Here is a 20,680-nt window from a genome sequence, read left to right as displayed (position 1 = left end):
GTGGTATGTGAAATACGGCATTTTTTGTGTCATTAAGATAAGGCAATCAAAGTCAAAGTCAAAATATCTTTATTCAATTTAGGCCACAACAAGCACTTATGAATGTCAAAAAAAAACTACCACCGGTTCGGAAAAACCTCTGCTGAGAAGAATCCGGCAAGAAACTCAACGAGCTATATTTTTTTTTAACAGATTTACAATATTATTAAATGATATGTATACATCACAAGTTTTTAACACAACTTTATTTTTAACACAGTAGGTTCGCTATTTGAAGGGATCGCTAATGCGGATCGGAATTCATCATCATCATCCCAGCCTATATACGTCCCAATGCTGGGCACAGGCCTCCTCTCAGAACAAGAGGGCTTGGGCCATAGTTCCCACGCGGGCCCAGTGCGGATTGGGAACTTCGCACGCACCATTGAATCGCTGCGCAGGTTTGTGCAGGTTTCCTCACGATGTTTTCCTTCACCGCAAAGCTCGTGGTAAATTTCAAATGTAATTCCGCACATGAATTTCGAAAAACTCAGAGGTGCGAGCCGGGGTTCGAACCCACGACCCTCTGCTTGAGAGGCGATAGGTCAAACCACTAGGCCACCACGGCTTCACGGATCGGAATTATTTCCAAATATCCCTGTCCATTATATAATCATTAACTTAACATTAACTTTTAATAATAAAGATCTAAGGATAAATAATCACTGACTATTCTATATTCTTTTCAGTAGGTATGTTTGGCTGCAAAAATTAGATACCGAACATTTTTTACCTACTTCTTCGCCATCGATGACACCTTTCGAGTTATTATTTCACTGTTAGTAATTTCATAGAGCTATAAACAATGAGGTACCTTCTTTGCTACTATGCTCATCCATGATAACATGGGGAACGGTTGTTTTGCTCTGAGGGTGAACTCAAACAGACTAGAAAATCGTCAGTGTGTAGTGTGGTGCTGTAATTATTAATGTCAATGTTAATTGAATACTAAAAATTATAAGAAAAATTATTTGCAAAAACCGTAACTCACAAAAAAAATACATGCGTAGGTACTATATAATAAATACAAACGATGCAAGTCTTGTAAAAAAAAAAACTAATTTCACAATCTAAATAAGCAAACAAATAAGTCACAAGCGTAAAATCATTTCGTATCTGAGTAAATGAGATACAGCGAAGAATTAGAACGCCAGAACCTCTCGTGTGTATTGGCCTAAAGCAAAAGCTACACATGCTCATTTTTTTAAATAGGTATCTTGAACACGGTTGATGATGACGATGGATGATGGTGACATGAGGGTCTATGGAACATTTCTGACACTCGCGATCACAATCAATGATCGCGATTGTCCATTAGACAATACAGCCTATAGATCGGTTGCTAGTTTAACTGTAAAACTTTGGACATGTTAATTGTAAGTACCTATTTAAACGGTAAGTATTTATATTTCATTTAAAAAATGCAAGAATTTGGTAAGATTAATTGTATTATAATGCACTGTATGAAACTTAAGCAGGCTATGGCAGGCCTGCTCCCACTAGGTGGATTGACGACATCATGAGAATTGCGGGCGACCGGTGGATGCAAGTGGCGAATTGTCGTTCATTGTTCTAAGGGCGCCTTCGTTCAGCAGTGGACGTCTTCCGGCTGATGATGATGATGATGATGACGATTAAAAAAAACCCGCCGTTCTGCACCCACCCTTACAGGAAAAGATTGAGGCGCTTCGAATTACAAAAACATTGTTGCGTAACCTGCACGCTACGATAACGCTTTCATCTGTCTTGGAAGAGTCGGATTACTTACTTAACCTCAGGGAACGTCCTTTGCGAAGTATTTTGCACAATGGAATTCCTATTGTCATTCATTGCTTTTTATCTCTTTTCTTATACCTTTAAACGCGCGATTGTTTTATATTTATTTATTTATAGCGGGGATCTCAGAAACAGCTCTATCGATTAAGATGGAATTTGCTATGTGTGGGCGAAGATTCGATCTATTTTGAACCCATCTCTGGGATATACATCAATGCAGTGGCTCGGCAGTACAGCATCTCGAGTGGGTATCTTGGTCTTGGACGCGACTTGTTATTTTTCTTTTTATTAATAGACTAGCGACCCGCCCCGGCTTTGCACGGCCAAAATAAAAATAAAACAGCCAAGTGCGAGTCGGACTTCCGTACCTATACAATATTAGACATTAGCCAAAATGGACAAAAAAAACACGTTTGCCGCCCCCTCTTAAATATTTATTCTATTTTAATTTAATTATTTATTTTTGAAGTGAATTAAAATACAAATTAATATTCTGTGAATATTTCAAGCAACTACCTGTTGCTGTAAAGAGCACCCCTTAAATATTAATTTTATTCTGTTTTTAGTATTTATTGTTACAGCGGCAACAGAAAAACATCATCTGTGAAAACTTCAACTGTCTAGCTATCACGGTTCATTTGATACAGCCTAGTGACAGACAGACAGTGGAGTCTTAGTAATAGGGTTCCGTTTTTATTACCCTTTCGGCACAGAACTCTAAAAAGGTCTCTAATCGAGGGCACTTCACACACATTTTGCAGCGCCATTTTCCAAAAACAACACCCGACCCGCGCGAAGACGGGCGCGTCAATGTAAGGTAGTTAAATGCATTTTTTGGTTAGATTGATATTCAAAAATTCGTAATATCTTTTGAATGAAATGTCCGATTTGAATAATTCAAAAATTAATCTACAGGTATTGAAACGGTCTTGAATATAAAATTATTTATTTGGATAAGGATTAATACAAAGGTATGGATAACATGTTCTGATTTTAGTCGGCATATCAGTCACTTTAAAAATTAAAAAAGTAGTTGTAGTGACATAATACAATAGTTGGAGATATGGTATTACGAAGTTTTTTGTAGATACTGATATATTCTTTAATATTGTAGAACATTTTTTGTTCTATCATCAATAGTTTCCACAGCGAATGCGATGAAACATGTTTTATGGCAACTTTTTTACACTTTGAGGCACATTATTGAAGTTTTAGTACGGAACCCTAATTTTTTTGGTAATAAATATTATAGCCTATGGCACTTTGGAATAATTTAGCATTCTAATAGTGAAAGAGTTGTTAAAATCGGTTCTCATCGGTTTTCCTCTTTATAATATTATATTAATATTATATATTATTATATACCTTATATTATATATTATATTAAAATAATATACATATAATGTACTTCTAGAAGGGAGACACGTACTTACCTTTTGTGAAAGTTGAGAGATGGTCGGAATTCCTGTAACATATCAATCAGGCATTCATTATTTAAATTGTATCAACTTTCATGTATTCAAAGCCTTATTCTCTACTTTCTGTGTATTTTTTTTTTACGTAACTAAATGATTAACATGATTATAGAACACTTATCTTATTCAGACAAATACAGTCCAAGCTTTGTTTGTTTTAGTAGCCTAGTCTAAAATTCTTTAGTAAGATATCAGAAGATGGTTGAGTCAGTGCGACTGTTCACCCTTTTGACCCTGGAGCTTGGGATTTTTACAACTTTTTATTTAACTTGCCCTGTTTTTTAGTTTTGGCTATACTTGTTTGTTTATTTAACTGTGGTTAACAAATGTTTCCAAATGATCTTTTCAAAGTGCACTGCTGCAAAGGCGTGACAACACATCAGTCGTGTCAGATGTCAGAATATCTGTCAAAATGTCAGCTCCTTCAATCCATGCGAAAATTACAATAAACAAACCTGAACAGAACTAGAACAACCACAAAAATGATTAAGTTGCCGAAGACAAAAAGGGACCCAAAGAAGACCGAAGGGCTTTGCACGTAATATTGGATTATATTACATCAGTTTTGTTCAAATTAGACCCTACCCGTAGTAAGAAAAAATAAACTTTTACCTATTAATTAATAATATATTTTGTTTTACCTAATTATTGCCATGCATTCCAAAGCATGCATCTGGATAGATGCAACCCTGTACTGTACTGCAACAATGAAACACTTCATAAGTATCAGTCTAATAATAATACTTGTTACTGCTAACCTCTGTTACATACAACAAACCTCCCATTCCCATACAATGTAGTGGCCAAAAATTTACCTGCGCTTGAGGGATTTACTGATTTTTATTGATAAAAATGACTCAGATATGAACTGTTTTCAGATGTCGCCCAGTTTGCAAGAGTAGAAGGCGAGAATGGAAAGGCGAGATTCAGGAGACCTCGGCGGAACTGCTTTTGGATAGAAAGCCGATTCCCGAATGTTTCCGAAGATGCCCAACGGTAAATAGATCTTATATCTTCAATCAAGCAATTCTTGTATCTTTATTAATTTATTTATTTCAAGAATCTCGAAAACGTCTCAAATTATTTCGATGAAATTTGTAATATGGATCGGAAACGTGGGGCCAAAGACTACAGTATATATAGGGAGACGTGGGGCTTACTATAGGCCTAATAAATAGGTTCAGAGTTGCTCGAAGACACAAACAACACAACAAAACAAGAATTATCGACATAGCCAAGCGAATCAGCTCGTTGAAGTGGCAATGGGCAGGCCATATCTATAGCACGCAGAACAGGTTTGCCTTTGACAGGAGAAAACGAATCGGCAAAACAGACAGTGGAAGCAAATTCCATCCCTTAACAGTTCGGATTATGATTATGAAAGATGAAGCAAACTGCTTCGTGCGGACCAATGGAACACTAACTAACATAAAGTGAAGACGCTCCCCTCCCCTGACTTGGCTTTAACTCGTTTTATGGTTGCAGAAAGTGTTTCCGAACAGCCTGTGCCCCCTTCAGGCCAGGTCGAAGCGCGTCATCATCAACGAACGCAACGCCGAACGTAAGGTCAGAGTGGTGCGTGTGTGCCAAGCGCCGCTTGACGTTGATGTCGACACGCCATACTTGCGCTTTGCCGCCATTGCCAAGAAACTTGGTAAGAACGAATACAAAAAATCTTAGTCATTATATCATCATCATCATCATCATCATCATCATCCTCATCATCATCATCATCATCATCATCATCATCATCATCATCATCATCATATCAGCCGTAGAACGTACTGATTTAGACCTTTAGTTGCTCCGATTGGAAGGGGCCTGCATGTGTCGTAAGCTGCGGGTTTAACCAGGTCAAGTCAAGACATTTTCATTATTATCCTCCCCTACAACTATTGCAGGTGCGTGGAAAGTAGCAGAGCGAGCGACGTGTGCTTTCTGCGTTTGCGGCTCGTGCTGCCCGTGCGACACGCGCGAATACGCCCCACGCGACGCCGAGCGAGCGGCGCGGCGAGCGAACATGCGCGAGTTTGACGCGCGCGTGCGTCAGGACTACCAACTCATGCGCATCATGTATGACCCGTGATTGAACCACTGAATAAATCTTGAATATTGGCAAGATTTTTTTATTCATCATTGGATGAATCCGTGCGACTGATTTCGGTCGCGACTGCTGCTTACTCCGTGGTATTGTGTTGCGATAAATGTTTTTGTCGTGATCATGAACCAAGGAAATACTTCATTTGCCTATCCTCGCTCTGCCTAGCTGTTTCCACTAGAGATGCGCTAAGCGAGGATTGAAGCGTTTCTATTACTTCATTACAAACATATTTCTCGCTACGCATCCACAACACAAATGTATCTAATTTCCACCGTGAATTACTTGTAATAAATGTTAATTCGGACCACTAAACGGATTATTGTGAAAACCTGAATGCAGTTTCTTCAGAATCAAGAGTAGAATCATGATTACACTATATTTTAAAGCATTTTTATTAATCCCTTTTTTCACTGTGCCCAGTTCCAAATTCAATATCATCATCATCATCATGTCATCCGAAAGACGTCCACTGCTGGACATAGGCCTCCCCCAAGGCTCTCCACTCAGACCGGTCTTGTGCTTTTCGCATCCACCGCAATCCCGCGATCTTGTCGTTTTTGGTAGCCGGGCCTCTGCCGGTGATTCACTATAGCACCCCCTGCCCCGCCGGCATTTTCCCCCCAAGGTACAAGATAAAAGAATACAAATGAACCCACGAAATTAGCCCAGACCCCTAGTCCCCGGCGGCCCTGCTATTCCTGGCTCCGGTAGCGGCCATAGCAAATTCAATATATGCCAACTAAATTTTGTAACATACCTATTATTTAGATAATTTCAAATTATGTCACTTTTAGTATGTTTTCTAAAGAACGGTAAAGCGCAAATGACATTTCGGGCTTAAAATGGATTAAAGTAAGATATCGAGTAAAATTTCAAACTTAGCACATTGAACATGAAACTACCATTAAATATTAGCAGAACGTATAAAAGAACCTAAATTAAAATAAAAAGATATTCGAGGTGTCGGAAGTTTTCAGTTGTTTAATTAACACCTTGTTCATTCTTGCATTTACGAAAAGTCTTCAGCTGCCAGCAAACTAGATGGGTCCTTTTCGCAGATGAAGGGTAATAGGTTATTAGGCCCGGTGTCATCCAGCAGCCCATCATCTTTTAATAGTGTCACGTAGTCCTGGTCCCCATCATGATGGTTGGGCTGCCCTTCACTCCACTCCTCGAAACCGGCTTCCTTTAGCGTTTGACCTGAAAATTCAATCAAAAATTCATTCTGCGAATCTTAATTCAGCGATCGCAAACACCAATGCGTCAGACAACACGCCCTCAGTTTAGTTAGCGCTAGAAATGAAAATTTTTGTACTCGCACCATGAACAGCACAAGGACTGGTCCTCAAAACCAGAGACCATGTTATCTTACGCCATTTCGTTCTGTCAAATGATAAATAATAAAGCTAGATAGTCTGTCAATGCAATCGCTAACAGCGTGTTAGATAATAAAGCCTGTTTAGTTAGCTTTTGAAATGAACATTTTAGATTCGCACCATGAACAGCTAATTCTTAAATATGGTAAAAGATAAAGCTAGACAGAAGCTGTGAATGCGACCGCAAGCACCAGCGCGTTAAATAATACGGCATCAGTTTAGTTAGGGCTAGAAATATAAACTTTGTTAATGCTCACCATGGATAGTCATCCACAAGGACAGGTGCTCAAAGCTTTTGTATCCTAAGTGGATGGCGCCTCTGTTATAATTCCCACTTATTATACTAGAGTAGGATTTGTTGTACAAATCCCTGATGAGCTGATGCTCAAGCTCGCTGTTGATGATCGCGAGATAGCCTCCTTCACGCGCGCACGCAACAAAGGCACGAGTCCAGATTAGGGGGGTTGTGTGGAACTTGTAGCAACTGTTAGTTCTGCTATCAAGGTTATAATCTGTAAGGAAGTTAAATTTATCGAATTAGGTGTTACTTTGCAGAGAACAACTACGGGAGTGTACTACAACACAGATTACTGTGTTGTAGTACACTCCCGTAAAAGTCATTAGAGTCGTTAGAGACATTAGACTTTAAAAGGCCTGTCTTAATGTAAAGTTAGACGAGGAAAAAAATCACTTCTATTTTTTTTTATGTAGCCTGTATAGTGTCCCACTGCTGGGCAAAAGTCTCCCCTCTTGACCTCCACAACTCTCGTTCTGACGCAATGTCAGGCCACCCCTACTTTACGTCTAATAAATATATATTTTTTATATTTCATTATACCGCTTTGTCGGCAAAATTGTTACATATCCGTGCAAAATTTAAGCACAAATAGTCTCCAAGCTAAGCCGCGGACGGACGGACAGACAGAAATGGTGAAACTGTAAGGTTTCCATTTTTACTACGGCTTGCAGCGGCTACGGAATATTAAACACGTAAATTTTAAACCGGTATCACAACTCATTTATAAATTTTATGTAACAAGTAATGATGATACCATCTCTTTATTCGGACAAAACAAACAGAGACGGCATCACAGATATCGTCACATAAAATTTACAGTGAGCAGTACAATTGGCCCTTTTACTATTATTTAATCGTATGGCGTAAAACATTAAACAATTACACTAAAGAAATAAACTACAAACTAGCTATAAATCCACATTCAGGGTCCCAAGCCACGACATTGTGACAGGTGTCAGATTGTACAGATCTCCAGGGGAGCCCGAGTATGAGTGTAGAGGGCAGCGCTGTACAATGTGCTCCATAGTTTGAGCCTCCTCGCCGCATTCGCAGAGGGCCGAGTCCCGCCAACCCCACTTGTACCGAAAGTAGTGACAGCGTCCGTGTCCTGTTCTCAGTCTGTTTAAGCGGCACCAGAGCTTGCGTGGTAGACTGAAACCATCTGGTTTAACCGTGGGGCCCTTTAACTGCTTCTGTTAAAGTAAGTTCTACTTCTATAGGGTTACCATTATCAACAGTTCCGCAAGCATTCAACGCGGGCATGTTTTTTTTCTTCTTCCTGTAGCAGACGTAGGGGTAGACGCGGGTGCAGTTGACATCCGCGAGGGTGCCGCTGGGCAGCATGAGCAGGCAGTCCTCGCCGTTGTTTGCGTTGTCTGGCTCGCCGGGCGCCCACCACACGGGTATGCGAGATAATGGAGTGCCTGGTAAAAAACAACGGTCAGAAACCTGCTTAACTGAAAATCTAGTATTGGCTCTGTGCACGATTGCAGCGCCACCTAGCGTCCGCAACTTTGTTGGCTCTAAGGCTCTGACGTTTTGAAATTTCATCGCGTCTTCGAGACAAAAATCAAAAATATCACGTATTAATTTATAATACAAAATGATACAATGATTTGGGTGGACAAAAGGTTGTGATTTCATTTTTGGTCATTGAAATTAAATGAGGTAAGTGAAAATTATTCAAAAAGTGTGTTTTATTTTGGTTATGTCAGGGTTTGTTTACTTCATGTTTAGTTGTACTTTTACTGTAAAACAAAAAGATAAAGCTACTTTAATGGTTTCGTTAATTAATAGTAAACATATACATATAAGCAAACAATGTATATGTCACATGCGTAAAATCATTTCGTATCAGAGTAAATGAGATACAGCGAGGAATTAGAACGCCAGAACCTTTTGGGTGTATTGGCTTATTAAGAGAGTTTATACCCGATGAGCTGGCAACGTTGCATTTTTGTTAGTTTTTCTTGATTATTCCATAAAAATTTAATGAAAATTTAAAATGTGGTCTGATAGAACTCTTCTTTGTATATATAATTAATGTGTCATCAGACATTAACTTATATATTAAGAAGAGTTCTATCAGACCACATTTTTAATTTTCATAAAAATGTATGGAATAATCGAGAAAAACTAACAAAAATGCAACGTTGCCAGCTCAGCAGGTATAAATTCTCTTAATGCACTGTATGATTTTTTTAACTCTAATTTGTATTTTTTATTGCTTTTCCCGTTACGAATTATTTAACTTAATTAAACTTCAATAAAATCACAAACAAACTAGAAAATATAAGGCTTGGGATTTGTGTATTTATTTTTTCATCTTTCTCGTAAAAAAGTAATAATAATGGCTCGGTCCTTTTCTATTTAATCGAATCCATACTTCCATACTATCCATACTAATATTATAAATGCGAAAGTAACTCTGTCTGTCTGTCTGTCTGTCTGTCTGTTACGCTTTCACGCCAAAACCGCTGAACCGATTTGGATGAAATTTGGTACAGAGATAGAATAGACCTTGGGAAAGAACATAGGCTATGTTTTATCGCGAAAAAGAGGCTTTAAGGGGTTGAAATAGGGGATGAAAGTTTGTATGGTGGAAGTTCGTCGCTATCGAAGATAAAACCATGAAACTTGGCATTTAGGAACTTAATAAAAAATAAGTCGGTATTTGCAAGAGCTTTTTTGAAAATTCGACCTGTGAGGGGATGAAATAGGGGATGAAAGTTCATATGGAAGGTCATCATTAGGTATCGAAGATAAATCGATGAGTCTTTATTAAACTTGCCATTTTGGCACGTGATTAAGAGATAAATAGACATTTGTTCGCGCGTTTTTTTAAATTCTTCCTATGTGGGGGTGAAATAGGGGATGAAAGTTTATATATAAAGATCGTCATTGTCGAAGATAAATCGATGGTTCTTTGTGAAACTTGGCATTTGGGCACGTGATAAGAGATAAATAGATATTTGTTCGCGCGTTTTTTAAAATTCTTCCTGTGTGAGGGTGAAATAGGGGATGAAAGTTTATATGAAGGTCGTCATTGTCGAATATAAATCGATTGTAACTTTGCATTTGGGCACTTATAAAAAATAAAATAGATATTTGTTCAAGCGTTTTTGAAAATTTTACCTGCGAGGGGATGAAATAGGGGATGAAAACTTATATGGAACGTCGTCATTATCACAGATTAACCGATGAATCTTTGTATTTAGGTATTCGATAAGAACAAAAAAAACTGGTTAAATTCGACTCAGACTCGCGCATCAAGGGTTCCGTACGTAGGTATTTATGAATGAATATCCAGTGTTAGGAAAAAAAATTGCTAATAGAGCTACCTTTATACAAAATTCCAAGTTTTTAGGACAGCCGGAAGTACCCTACACCTTTTTCTGTTAAGGCGATTTGTATGGAAACACCTTTTTAATGACTGTAGCTTTTGATTGCGTTAACTTAGAAGTTCGATTTCTTCACAGCTTCCGGGACTATTGACCTGAGCTTAGGGTTTTAATTTCAACTCGATACATACTCCGCGCGTTTACGGGATAAAGGGTCTAAGGGTTCCATTTTTTTCCTTTTGAGGTACGGAACCCTAAAAAACATTTGTTCCGGCTCTTTTCACATTTCGACATTTTTCATACTTGAAAATATGGGGATGAAACTTCGTAAGGAATTCCAAACAAATTAACTATAAGTATATTTATCGGAAAAATGTGTAGCTATGCTTAGTAAGAATGACGTCTTAACTATAATCCTACCCTCCTAACTTACAATAAAGGACGTAAGATGTCAAGAGTTCACTATGAAGAATTAGTCCTTTTGTGTTGGCAGGGTAGAATACACGTCGTATTGCTAAAATGTGGCTACTCGCAAAATATTTATGTTCTAGAAAGAATGGAAGAACAAAAAAAAATAGTTTAGATGTAAAGCAATGTATTATCTATATTAATAATTTCGTCAAGGGGTACGGTAGACTCGAACGAAATGCACATCAAATTGAAGAGCGTAAAAAATTAGTCAATCCGAGTCGACAACTTGTAGGCGGAAAATTCGGATTATCGAGTATTTTCAATATAAACTTGAATAAACTATTAGGTATATGTATAATGGCGTTGCGAAGTAAACATGTCAAAGTGGCGTTAGTGTCACGTCATCACGTGTCACAGGTTCCTATTTCGTTCTCCATTGTGACCTCTTAAGGGCCTCCACATACGGTACGATTCGTCGATTTTCATCAGATCGATCGTACAGACGAATCGTACCGTATATGGGGCCCTTTAGGTCTAATTTGTTTGATTATGAGACAGAGACGTCATAGTTATTTGGGCAAATAAGATTTAGGAGAAATATCTACCAGTGAAATACCGATTCGTAGGTTAGCTGTGAAAGTACGTTTGTGATATATTAAGGCTGGGAGTATACGTCAGATTTTTCGATAAGTACGACAGTCTTTACACTGGCAAAAAAATTTTTTCAAACATATTATTATGAGTCTACATTTTACCCGAGCGAAGCCGGGTTTTCATCTAGTAATAGCTTATTTTCAGTAAACCGTAGAGGTTTCTGTGTGCTATTATTGGCAGAATAGGTACCTAAATAAATTAAACACTTTCCAAAGTTACTATTCCACGCGGACGAAGTCGCGGGCAAAAGCTAGTACTTCTATAACGTACAAACATGCAATCGCGCATCATAGACGGCGTTTGGCGAGAAAAAACTTGCTAATTATGAAAAATAAATGTTTTAATTGTATTTTGAGTATTTTTATCATATATACGAGTGCCTATGCCTGGGCTCAGGTCAGTGTAAGATCAATGGTAAGCACGATTCACTGCGACCCAAATCACGGTCCGATTCCCAGCCCCAGCTATCTTCTAACTTTTCAATGGGTATACTCTGGATATGAAATAATAGTACATTGTGTCTTAAGGGCGGTAAACATGGAATTACGAACGAGGGTCTAATAGAAGCCCGAAGTCTAAGAGGCTTTAATGAGTAAATGTTCGTAATTCTAGTACCACCTGTGCGACATACAATGTTTTTCATCACATTTGCGAGTAAAATTGTATATTTGTAAAAGAAATACTAATATTCTTAATAAAATGGCCTAAACCGCTGACTACGCTCTTGGCAGCGCCAGCCTCCGCACCGCACTCATTTACCAACCTTGGGCTTCATGACAACAAAATTAGTAAGGGCAATGACTCATTTACCGACCACGGGTTTCATGACAAGCACATTAAGGTCGAGGGTTTTATTTGGGGAGTTGCAATCAAGGTAGCCTGCATGTTACGACACTGTTTACGAGCAAGTGTGATGAAAAGAATAATGAAACTGCTTCGACTCCTAATCATTACGGCGCATCAGCGCCAAGCTAAGCCTGCGTTTCCACGTTCAAAGTTACGAGAAATATGTTAGTCATTCATAGAAACGCTTTATTCATCTATACCTACTCGCTCAGCGTATCTCTAGTGGAAACAGCTAGGCGGAACGAGGACAGGTACTTAAACGGAAGCGTTTTTATTGCTTCATTACAAACACATTCTTCGCTACGCATCCTCGACCATCTCTGGTAGAAACATAGCCTTATTACGGCGCTACACCACCGCTGTTTACAGATATCTGTGGCTTACATAAATTATCGAATTCCCATGTGACTGCACACGTTGCTGGTACGACAACAGAAGTGCATAATTTCACACGCACTATCAACTAATATTGAAACACTCAACCGCATCCATCCGGGTCAAAAACGATAATTTTGGCCATATAAATAATTTCCTGCTTAAACGTTTCAGTACGATACTAATTTTCCATCAGGCTAGTTGGGCTTCCTGGAAAGAGTTATGGCGAAAGTCTACGTTTGTTTTTTGGCGTTCATGCTGCTTAGTTCTATCGGTAAGTAGGCTTTTTGTTTAACTTAAAATGTAAATGTACAGTCATCAGCACCAATGTCTGACACATCAAAGCGTGCATAAATACCTGAGAGGTACGACTCTATTTCCAAGACCGGTAAGACGTGTATATGTAATATGTTGTTGGACGATTCGCTGTGGCAGATATTAATCTAGGTGACTGTACCTATAGGTATGTATATACCTATGTAACGACTTGGATATATGCCAAGTGCGCAGCCAGCGGTATCGGCAATTTTTGAAAAAAATATTAGTTTTCTTTTACAAATATACAATTTTACTCGCAAACGTGATGATAAACGTTGTATGTCGCACGGGCGGTACTAGAATTACGAACATCGACTCATTAAAGCCCTCAGTCTTCGACTTGGGGCTTCTAATAGACTCTCGTTCGTAATTCCTTATTTACCGCCCTTAGGACACAATGTACTATTTTGTTACTACTTTAATAAATAGTAAAAAAACCCTATGTACAGGCGACTGTTATGTGCGTATATCTTAGGTTTTTTTCACGTAAGTATGACTTGTTTTGAATTTGTATTTTTTTTTTACACGGACCATTTAAGTACAGCCTCAGTAACGGTGCGGCGAACGTTTAACCTAGTCATTATGGTGGCACCATAATGACTAGTGATTGTTATGTATTCTTTTATTTTCAATGAAAATAAATATTTACTTTATAACTTTTGTTACAACAAAGATGTTATAAACGCTCCAACATTGGTATAAAAATGCACCATACAAAAATTGCATTTGCATTAAATTTGTTGTATTTTTAACATTTTAAAAGTTAAGTACCTATATAACATTATAACAATGTATAACATTAGTTAAAAATTTAATACAATGCTATACAACATTTTTTATAACGTCTTTTTTCTTCCTTCAGACGAAACTAACCATAACTAGCTATAATAAATCTAAGTCCACGCGGACGAAGCCGCGGGCACAGTCAGTCCTTGAATAGTTGGCTTTTAACTATTGATGTAAGTTAAAAAAAAACTCATTTTTCACATACGAACTATTTAGTGAACAATAACAATCTGATCAAATGTTATGTTCGTCGTCTTGAAAAAAAAAACAACTAGAAACAAACTTGTTTCCTGCATGCTTCTGAAATTTTTTTCCTCCTCAAAAAAAACGTTTTTTTACAACACTACCTTTAACCTTCCCTTTTCCTACATTCTGCAATCCAGATGGCAAGCAGTTCCGCTTCGACTACCAGTACAGCCAGGAGGCGGAGGGTTGGTTCAAACTGCACCAGGTACCGGCCACCTGGAACGACGCCTGGCTGAAGTGCTTCCGTGAAGGTCAGTTAATCCATTAAGTTCAGTATTAAACCTCTTCGGTAATATTGTTATTATTATGTAAGTACCTGGACAACCGAGTTTCGCGCGTTTTCTCTGAGGTAAGATCAAGCTAGATCGATTTTTTGCTCCTCAAAGCCCCCACATAGCGAATTTCGTCAAAATAGTTAGACCCGTTTAACCCAATATAAATAGAACAATAAATGGAAATAGAAATCATTTAATCGTGACAAAGTACCGTAGCATTACAAAAAGGTATTAAAAATTAAGAAAGTTGTATGTCACGAAATGGTCCCAAATCAGCAAAAATTGCCGGTCTTGCGAACGGCGCTGTTCTTCCTTTGGGACCATCTGTTTATCATACATTAAAATAAAACCAATTTTACCAAAGTGAAGACCGACACATATTCCGTTTAAAAAGAGATAAAAAAGGCAAAAAAAAGAAAACACATAAATACAACATTACACATAAAGGTATAAATGTGCAATAATTGCTTGTTTAAAGGTTGTTATTAAACAAACAATACAAAAAACATCACGCCTGCATTACCAAATGGGGCAGGCACAGCACACGAAAGGTTACCGCTTCGGAGCCACTTTTAGCAATTTTAGGTTTTAATTTTAGGGTTTGTTATTAAAATTAGTAGTATACGTGAGTCCTCGCGACTGCTACCATGAAACTGGAAGAAGTTTAAATGGTAATAACAAATTGGCAGGTGCAGTCCTGGCGTCTCCTGAAGATGCCTCCATGCTGGCAGCGATGAAGACCCTGACAGCCAAGCTCGTCAGATCCTGTGGAGTCTACACCGGCATCCATGCCACTTTCTCGAAAGGCGACTATTTCACCATCGAAGGTTCCTTTATTTTTTACATTTATTATTTTTTATTTTTTATTTACGTAAATATTATAAATACAGATACACTTATACTGACCCCCACACTAGACATGGCCTGTCCCGTGGGGTTAATAATACGGTTAACAAGAAATAACTCATTAACGGTTAACTTCAGTTAGTCTCTCTCTATCTTCACTTTTAAGTTTGTTTATTTTAACTATTTAGAGAATTAATCACAATAACATTTTGAAGTCAATTTTATCTACTTCTTATTTTCGTATTGATTTGAAACTTGGTACTTATGCGTAATTCTGGACAGTACAATAATAAAATAAAGTAGGTACTATTGAAATGATATGATGGAGCCAGGAGCTGGAAAGTGGAACTCTTAAATGTTTAGGCTAAAAAAATTAAAATAAAATATTATTTCTAAAAATCACGCTCTCATCAGTACTTTATTTTTATTACGAGATGGAGAAAAACGAGCAAGCGGGTCACTTGATGACATATGACTACTCAATGAGATTTATTGGTGCGTTTCCGGTCTTTTAAAAAAGTATAAGCCCTTTTCTTGAAAGCCCCAATGTCATAGATGTCCGGAAACACTGCTGATGGAATTTCATTCCACAATTTCACTATACGTGGGAGGACATCCCAAAAATTCAACTAGCTTAAGTAGGTGCTGTTGTCTGTTCAATGACTGAGTTAAACCAAACGGAGCGCTACAATCTAGACGAGTCTATTTCATGACTAACCGGTAAAGACATAACGCTTTTCCCAGGAACTCCTTTATCCAAAATCCCTGTGTCCTGGGCACCTAACGAGCCTGACAACTTCGAAAACGGCGAGGACTGCCTGGTGCTACTGCCCAATGGTACCTTAGCAGACGTCGCATGCTCTGAAGTCTTTCCTTTCTTCTGCTACAAGAAGAAGGCTACGCAAACGTTCGTCGTTGGTTGCGGTACGGTTGACAGCGGTAAGTATTGCAGGGATATAACATGGAAAAAAAAACAGCTGAGCACAGCTTCGAAACTGGTCTTAAATTAAAGGAGATGCACACTGTATGACTTCCTATTTTTCAATGCGGCTATCAAGATACATAGAGAGACAATGTAGTCCACGAAATGCCGTGGTAGCCATGGTTCAACCTATGGCCAACAAGCCGAGGTTCTTGGTGAAATATCTAAACCTGCATAACTTGCATCTTAAATCGAGTTTAGCTTGACATGTTTCAGGCTAATCCGTAGCCCTTTCTCCCGAAGAAAACGCCTTGGTGGATACTACATAAATCATAAACATCCCTTGCTTAAAAAAAATGGTGTCCATTTTGGTGTAAAACACGCACTGTCTCTGTCACCGTCTGTCTAATTTACCCAACATTTCTCTAATCCTTGCTCTGTCCAGGCTACACCCTCGACAAGAGAACAGGCAGCTGCTACAAGTTCCATCGCTCGCCGCAGACCTGGCCGCGGGCATTCGCCGCATGCGCCGGCGAGGGCGGACACCTGGCCATCATCAACAGTGACGTAGAAGCCCAGGTCATCAAGGATCTGTACGCCAAAAACCCTAATAGTGTGTTGCCCGGCAACTTCGAGAAGAACTTCGCTCACATCGGATTTTCTGATTGGGGTGAACGCGGACTTTGGATCACCATACATGGTAAGATATTTTTGGCCAATCTGTTTATCAGCCAAGTAGTAGTGTAGGTATAATTATTAATCTCACTAATACATATTATAAAATCGAAAGTTTGTAAGTCTGTTTGTTACCTCATCATGTCTAAACCGCTAAACTGATTTAGACGAAATTCGGAATACAGATAGTTTTTATCCCGAAAAATGCATAATTCCCGCGGGATAGCTAATTCTATGAGGATGGAGACGCGGAAAACAGTAATAATCATAAAAATAACAATTGGAGACAGACACATAATTCGCCTGGCCTGTCGCTGGTGCCGGCGGGTGTTCACTACACGCTGGCTAAATGAATGTCTTTCTTTAAAAGAAAGAAAGAAATAAATTAAATGCGTTTATTGCCAGCAATTAGGTAGGTATATTATAATATTACCCAAGAAGGGTACTCTAAAACTAAGTTAACTTAACTATAATGCGGGTTCTAAAAACGGGTTCTTATTTCCAATGTTGTTATTGAAGGGGTTAATCAACTTTTCCCGCCTTAAAATAAAAGTATCCCTGCATTCCCATTAATTTACGGCAAATGGTTCAGGCATCAGCATAATGCTGACAGTGTCAGGTCTACACACTGATACTTCAGCGCTGTTTTTTAGCCAGAACCGGTTACAGTTTCCGCCTCCATTTAATTGAACTTCTATTTTGATGGCTTTATTCTTATCCACAGGTCAAACCTTACAAGAAGCAGGTTACGACAAATGGTCGAGCAACCAGCCGTCAAACTTCACTAACGCCAACCACAAGCAAGGACAGTTTTGCGGCTGTGTGTGCAGGCCCGGCACACTCGATGACGTCTGGTGCGATCTACCCATGACTTTTATCTGTGAGAAAGCTCCAGATAGCCTCATCGATGATAAAGACTTGTAAACTCATTCACAGATATTAATAGTACATTGTGTGTTAAGGGCGGTAAATAAGGAATTACGAACGAGGGTCTATTAGAAGCCGAAGTCGATGTTCGTAATTCTAGTACCGCCCGTGTGACATACATTGTTTTTCGTCATATTTGCTAGTAAAATTGTATATTTGTAAAATAAAAACTTATATTTTTTCCAAAATTGCTGATACCGCTGACTGCGTGCGCGCGCCGCGCTCCTGCACGCCATGCAGTATCACACTCATTTACCGACCACGGGTTGCATGACAAAGAGCTTTATTATTTCTATCAAATGTCAAAACGGCTGTAGGTATACGTCTTACTGCTGGGCACAGGCCTCCTCTCAGGATGAGAGGGCTTGGGCCGTAATTCCCACGCGGGCCCACTACGGTTTGGGAACTTCACACACGCCATTGAATTTCTTCGAAGGTTTGTGCAGGTTTCCTCGCAATGTTTTCCTTCACCATAAAGCTCGTACGATGAGTACCTACTGAAGCTAATAGAGTTTCCGATAAAATACGATGTTCAATCACGAGATCTTGCTATAATCATCATAATTTCCATATAATGCAAACAATCTTTGCAAACAAGTTTTTTTTATTCGACTGAACGGAAAACGAGCAAGTGGGTCTCCTGATGGTAAGAGATCACCACCGCCCATAGACAGCTGTAACACCAGGGGGATTGCAGATGCGTTGCCAACCTAGAGGCCTAATATGGGACTGTATATCACGAATATCACGTAACTTCCTGAGCGCCGCCAATGAGTCGGTCTTTATCGGTCGGTTAATGATGTATTTAAATTCCAGTAAGTAATAAGGACAAAAATTGCACAGATACTGGTAAAATCTTAAAAGTATCTGAATCTGACAGATTTTTATCGTTGATTTAACATCTGATTAAAGGACATTCATGTTGTTTTAAATAATGTAAGTATTTCTGAGCAAGAATATGTATCGTGTTAATAAAACTTCATCATTTTGTAAAACTAAAAATAAATATATTATTTTTGTCTATGATTATTATCTACTTTTACTTGAATAAATACATTTTGCAATAAAATGAACGTTTTTTTATTTCCAATCCAGGTTTTTTAACTTTATTGAAGTAAACACGGTATTTGACAACTCCTGATTTTGCCATATCTTAATATTATTATCAAAATATAGATAAACAGTTAGTGTTTAGCGAAGAGAAAATTTAAATCGGTTGAAAATTGGATTTATAGTGATTTTTTGAAATATCTATGTACCTGTCTCTTTCTCAAACGCTTTTCTCTATGCAGCAAGTATGGCGGTACTGGCGTGTGACGTCACATGCCAGTATGTCTTTCTCTGTCTAATCTTGAATTTCAAACCTTTATAACTTTGTTATTTGTAAAGGTAGCTTAAAAATTGTTTTTCTATTCGATAACAGGTATTGTGTAGTTTTAATTTATAAAACATGTACAAAATAGTCAAATACCGTATTATAATAATAACAAAACAATACAAACAAAGCTAAAAAATATATATAAGAGTACCTATCAAACATTACATTCATCACATCCACCTAACCCCAATACAGCCACCAGTCCCTTCTTTGTTAACATCACAATGCTTGGCAAAAGTTCTCTTTAACTTTACATTTTCATCTAGATATGAGTGCCAAATTTAAATTAGTTAAGTAGTTTGTTCTAATGCTACAAACGCCTCGATCGGCTGGCCTGCGAACAATATATCCTACTAATATTATAAATGTGAAAGTTTGTGAGTGAGTGAGTGAGTATGTTTGTTACTCCTTCACGCTGAAACGGCTGGACGGATTTGGATGAAATTTAGCAAAAAGTTGGTTTATAACCTGGATTAAAACATAGGATACTTTTTATCCCGATATTCCCGAGGGATAGGGATAAAATCTCTTAATAACAACCGCTAGGCTTAGAGTCATGAAATTTAGTATGTACCTAGGTAGCTGGACATCTGTAATAACACATAGGCTAATTTTTATTCTGATATTCCCACATAGGGATACAATCTTGAAATAACAATCGCTGGGCTTAGAGTCATGAAATTTGGCATGGGTGTTTTAATTTAACGTCAATGAAAACCACGATTTAATTTTAGGGAATTGCCACGAGAATTTAATAAAATCCCCGAATTTCAATTCAACTGCTGTATCTAATGATTTACGCGTGCGAAGCCGCGGGTAAACGCTAGTTACTTATATGCAATGCAAGTATTCTTTCGTCGAGATATTTTGAGAGCTAGCAGACCTTTAAGATTAAGAAGAAAGAAAGAAAAAATATTCAGCGGCACAAAATTTGGCCCACTCTAAATAAAAAATTACCTAGCTACTACTGAATATATTAAAATTTGAGGGTTACATTTTGTGCCACTTAGTATAGATTATACATCCTATATCCCATAACCCTATAACCCATTATCCTATAACCCATAAAATCATACTTTTCATAAGTAGGTAACTTAGCAGACGTTACCATGGCCACAAGGTACACTATAAAAAGAATGCCTAGGACCTCGCTTGAATTCAATTATAGCTAGGTAAGATTGTTTTTTGGAATCTTTTTGTATTTTTTATTTCAATTCCAAATTTTTACTTTTACGGTCATCCCGTAAAACCTAAATTGAAAACACAAACTGAAATATAGATGCACAGAAAAATAAGACCAACACTGGGAATCGAACCCAGGTCAACCACTGTTGGTCAAAACACCAACCACCACTGTTGACCAACAGTGGTGTAGCGGTATAGCACGCGGTACGGAATACCGAGGACCTGGGTTCGATTCCCAGTGTTGGTCTTATTTTTCTGGTTTTTCTCTGCATCTATATTTCAGTTTGTATTTTCAATTTATAGCTAGGCAGTTGTTTACATTTTTCAACTCCTAATCGCCGATTACAAATCTGGTATGTGAGGTCAAATGAAAAAGACCTGACTGTCTTGTTGTAAACTACAAGTGTAATCACTTAATGGATCCAATTTC

General features: G+C 38.2%; 3 protein-coding genes across 3 annotated transcripts in view; 2 read left to right on the top strand and 1 right to left on the bottom strand.

Annotated features, from left to right (window-relative positions):
* Positions 1-3,662: 3,662 nt before the first annotated feature.
* Positions 3,663-5,466, top strand: LOC141428814 (uncharacterized). Its single transcript, XM_074088831.1, has 4 exons — positions 3,663-3,828; positions 4,169-4,286; positions 4,776-4,944; positions 5,192-5,466. Exons 1-4 carry the CDS (start codon positions 3,773-3,775, stop codon positions 5,374-5,376), a joined length of 528 nt encoding a protein of 175 aa, XP_073944932.1. The 5' UTR covers positions 3,663-3,772; the 3' UTR covers positions 5,377-5,466.
* Positions 5,467-6,361: 895 nt separating this feature from the next.
* On the bottom strand, positions 6,362-9,466 carry LOC141428464 (hemolymph lipopolysaccharide-binding protein-like). Its single transcript, XM_074088459.1, has 4 exons — positions 9,460-9,466; positions 8,292-8,489; positions 7,025-7,279; positions 6,362-6,591 (listed from the first exon to the last, which is right to left on the bottom strand). Exons 1-4 carry the CDS (start codon positions 9,464-9,466, stop codon positions 6,401-6,403), a joined length of 651 nt encoding a protein of 216 aa, XP_073944560.1. The 3' UTR covers positions 6,362-6,400.
* A 3,391-nt stretch (positions 9,467-12,857) lies between these two features.
* LOC141428463 (macrophage mannose receptor 1-like) overlaps positions 12,858-20,680 on the top strand; it is a 28,945-nt gene continuing 21,122 nt past the window's right edge. The window contains exons 1-6 of the mRNA XM_074088458.1: positions 12,858-12,966; positions 14,180-14,293; positions 15,007-15,144; positions 15,908-16,102; positions 16,531-16,785; positions 17,485-17,680. Coding sequence (XP_073944559.1) covers positions 12,915-12,966; positions 14,180-14,293; positions 15,007-15,144; positions 15,908-16,102; positions 16,531-16,785; positions 17,485-17,680 — 950 coding nt within the window. The 5' untranslated portion in view covers positions 12,858-12,914. The remainder of the gene's footprint in view (positions 12,967-14,179; positions 14,294-15,006; positions 15,145-15,907; positions 16,103-16,530; positions 16,786-17,484; positions 17,681-20,680) is intronic.

The sequence above is a fragment of the Choristoneura fumiferana genome, chromosome 6 (assembly GCF_025370935.1).
Source record: "Choristoneura fumiferana chromosome 6, NRCan_CFum_1, whole genome shotgun sequence".
Classification (NCBI taxonomy): domain Eukaryota; kingdom Metazoa; phylum Arthropoda; class Insecta; order Lepidoptera; family Tortricidae; genus Choristoneura; species Choristoneura fumiferana.
Note: the sequence above shows the minus strand (reverse complement) of the source record. Positions and strands in the feature narration are given on the sequence as shown.

Bases quoted from the DNA above. Each gene is read 5' to 3' on its own strand.
- LOC141428814 (XM_074088831.1), top strand. From the start codon at position 3,773: ATGATTAAGTTGCCGAAGACAAAAAGGGACCCAAAGAAGACCGAAGGG. The intron at 3,829-4,168 runs GTAATATTGGAT...AACTGTTTTCAG, and splicing joins AAGACCGAAGGGCTTTGCAC to ATGTCGCCCAGTTTGCAAGA. The intron at 4,945-5,191 runs GTAAGAACGAAT...CAACTATTGCAG, and splicing joins CGCCATTGCCAAGAAACTTG to GTGCGTGGAAAGTAGCAGAG.
- LOC141428464 (XM_074088459.1), bottom strand. The intron at 7,280-8,291 runs GTAACCCTATAG...ACTTCCTTACAG, and splicing joins TTGCGGAACTGTTGATAATG to ATTATAACCTTGATAGCAGA. The intron at 6,592-7,024 runs GTGAGCATTAAC...TTGAATTTTCAG, and splicing joins CTTGTGGATGACTATCCATG to GTCAAACGCTAAAGGAAGCC.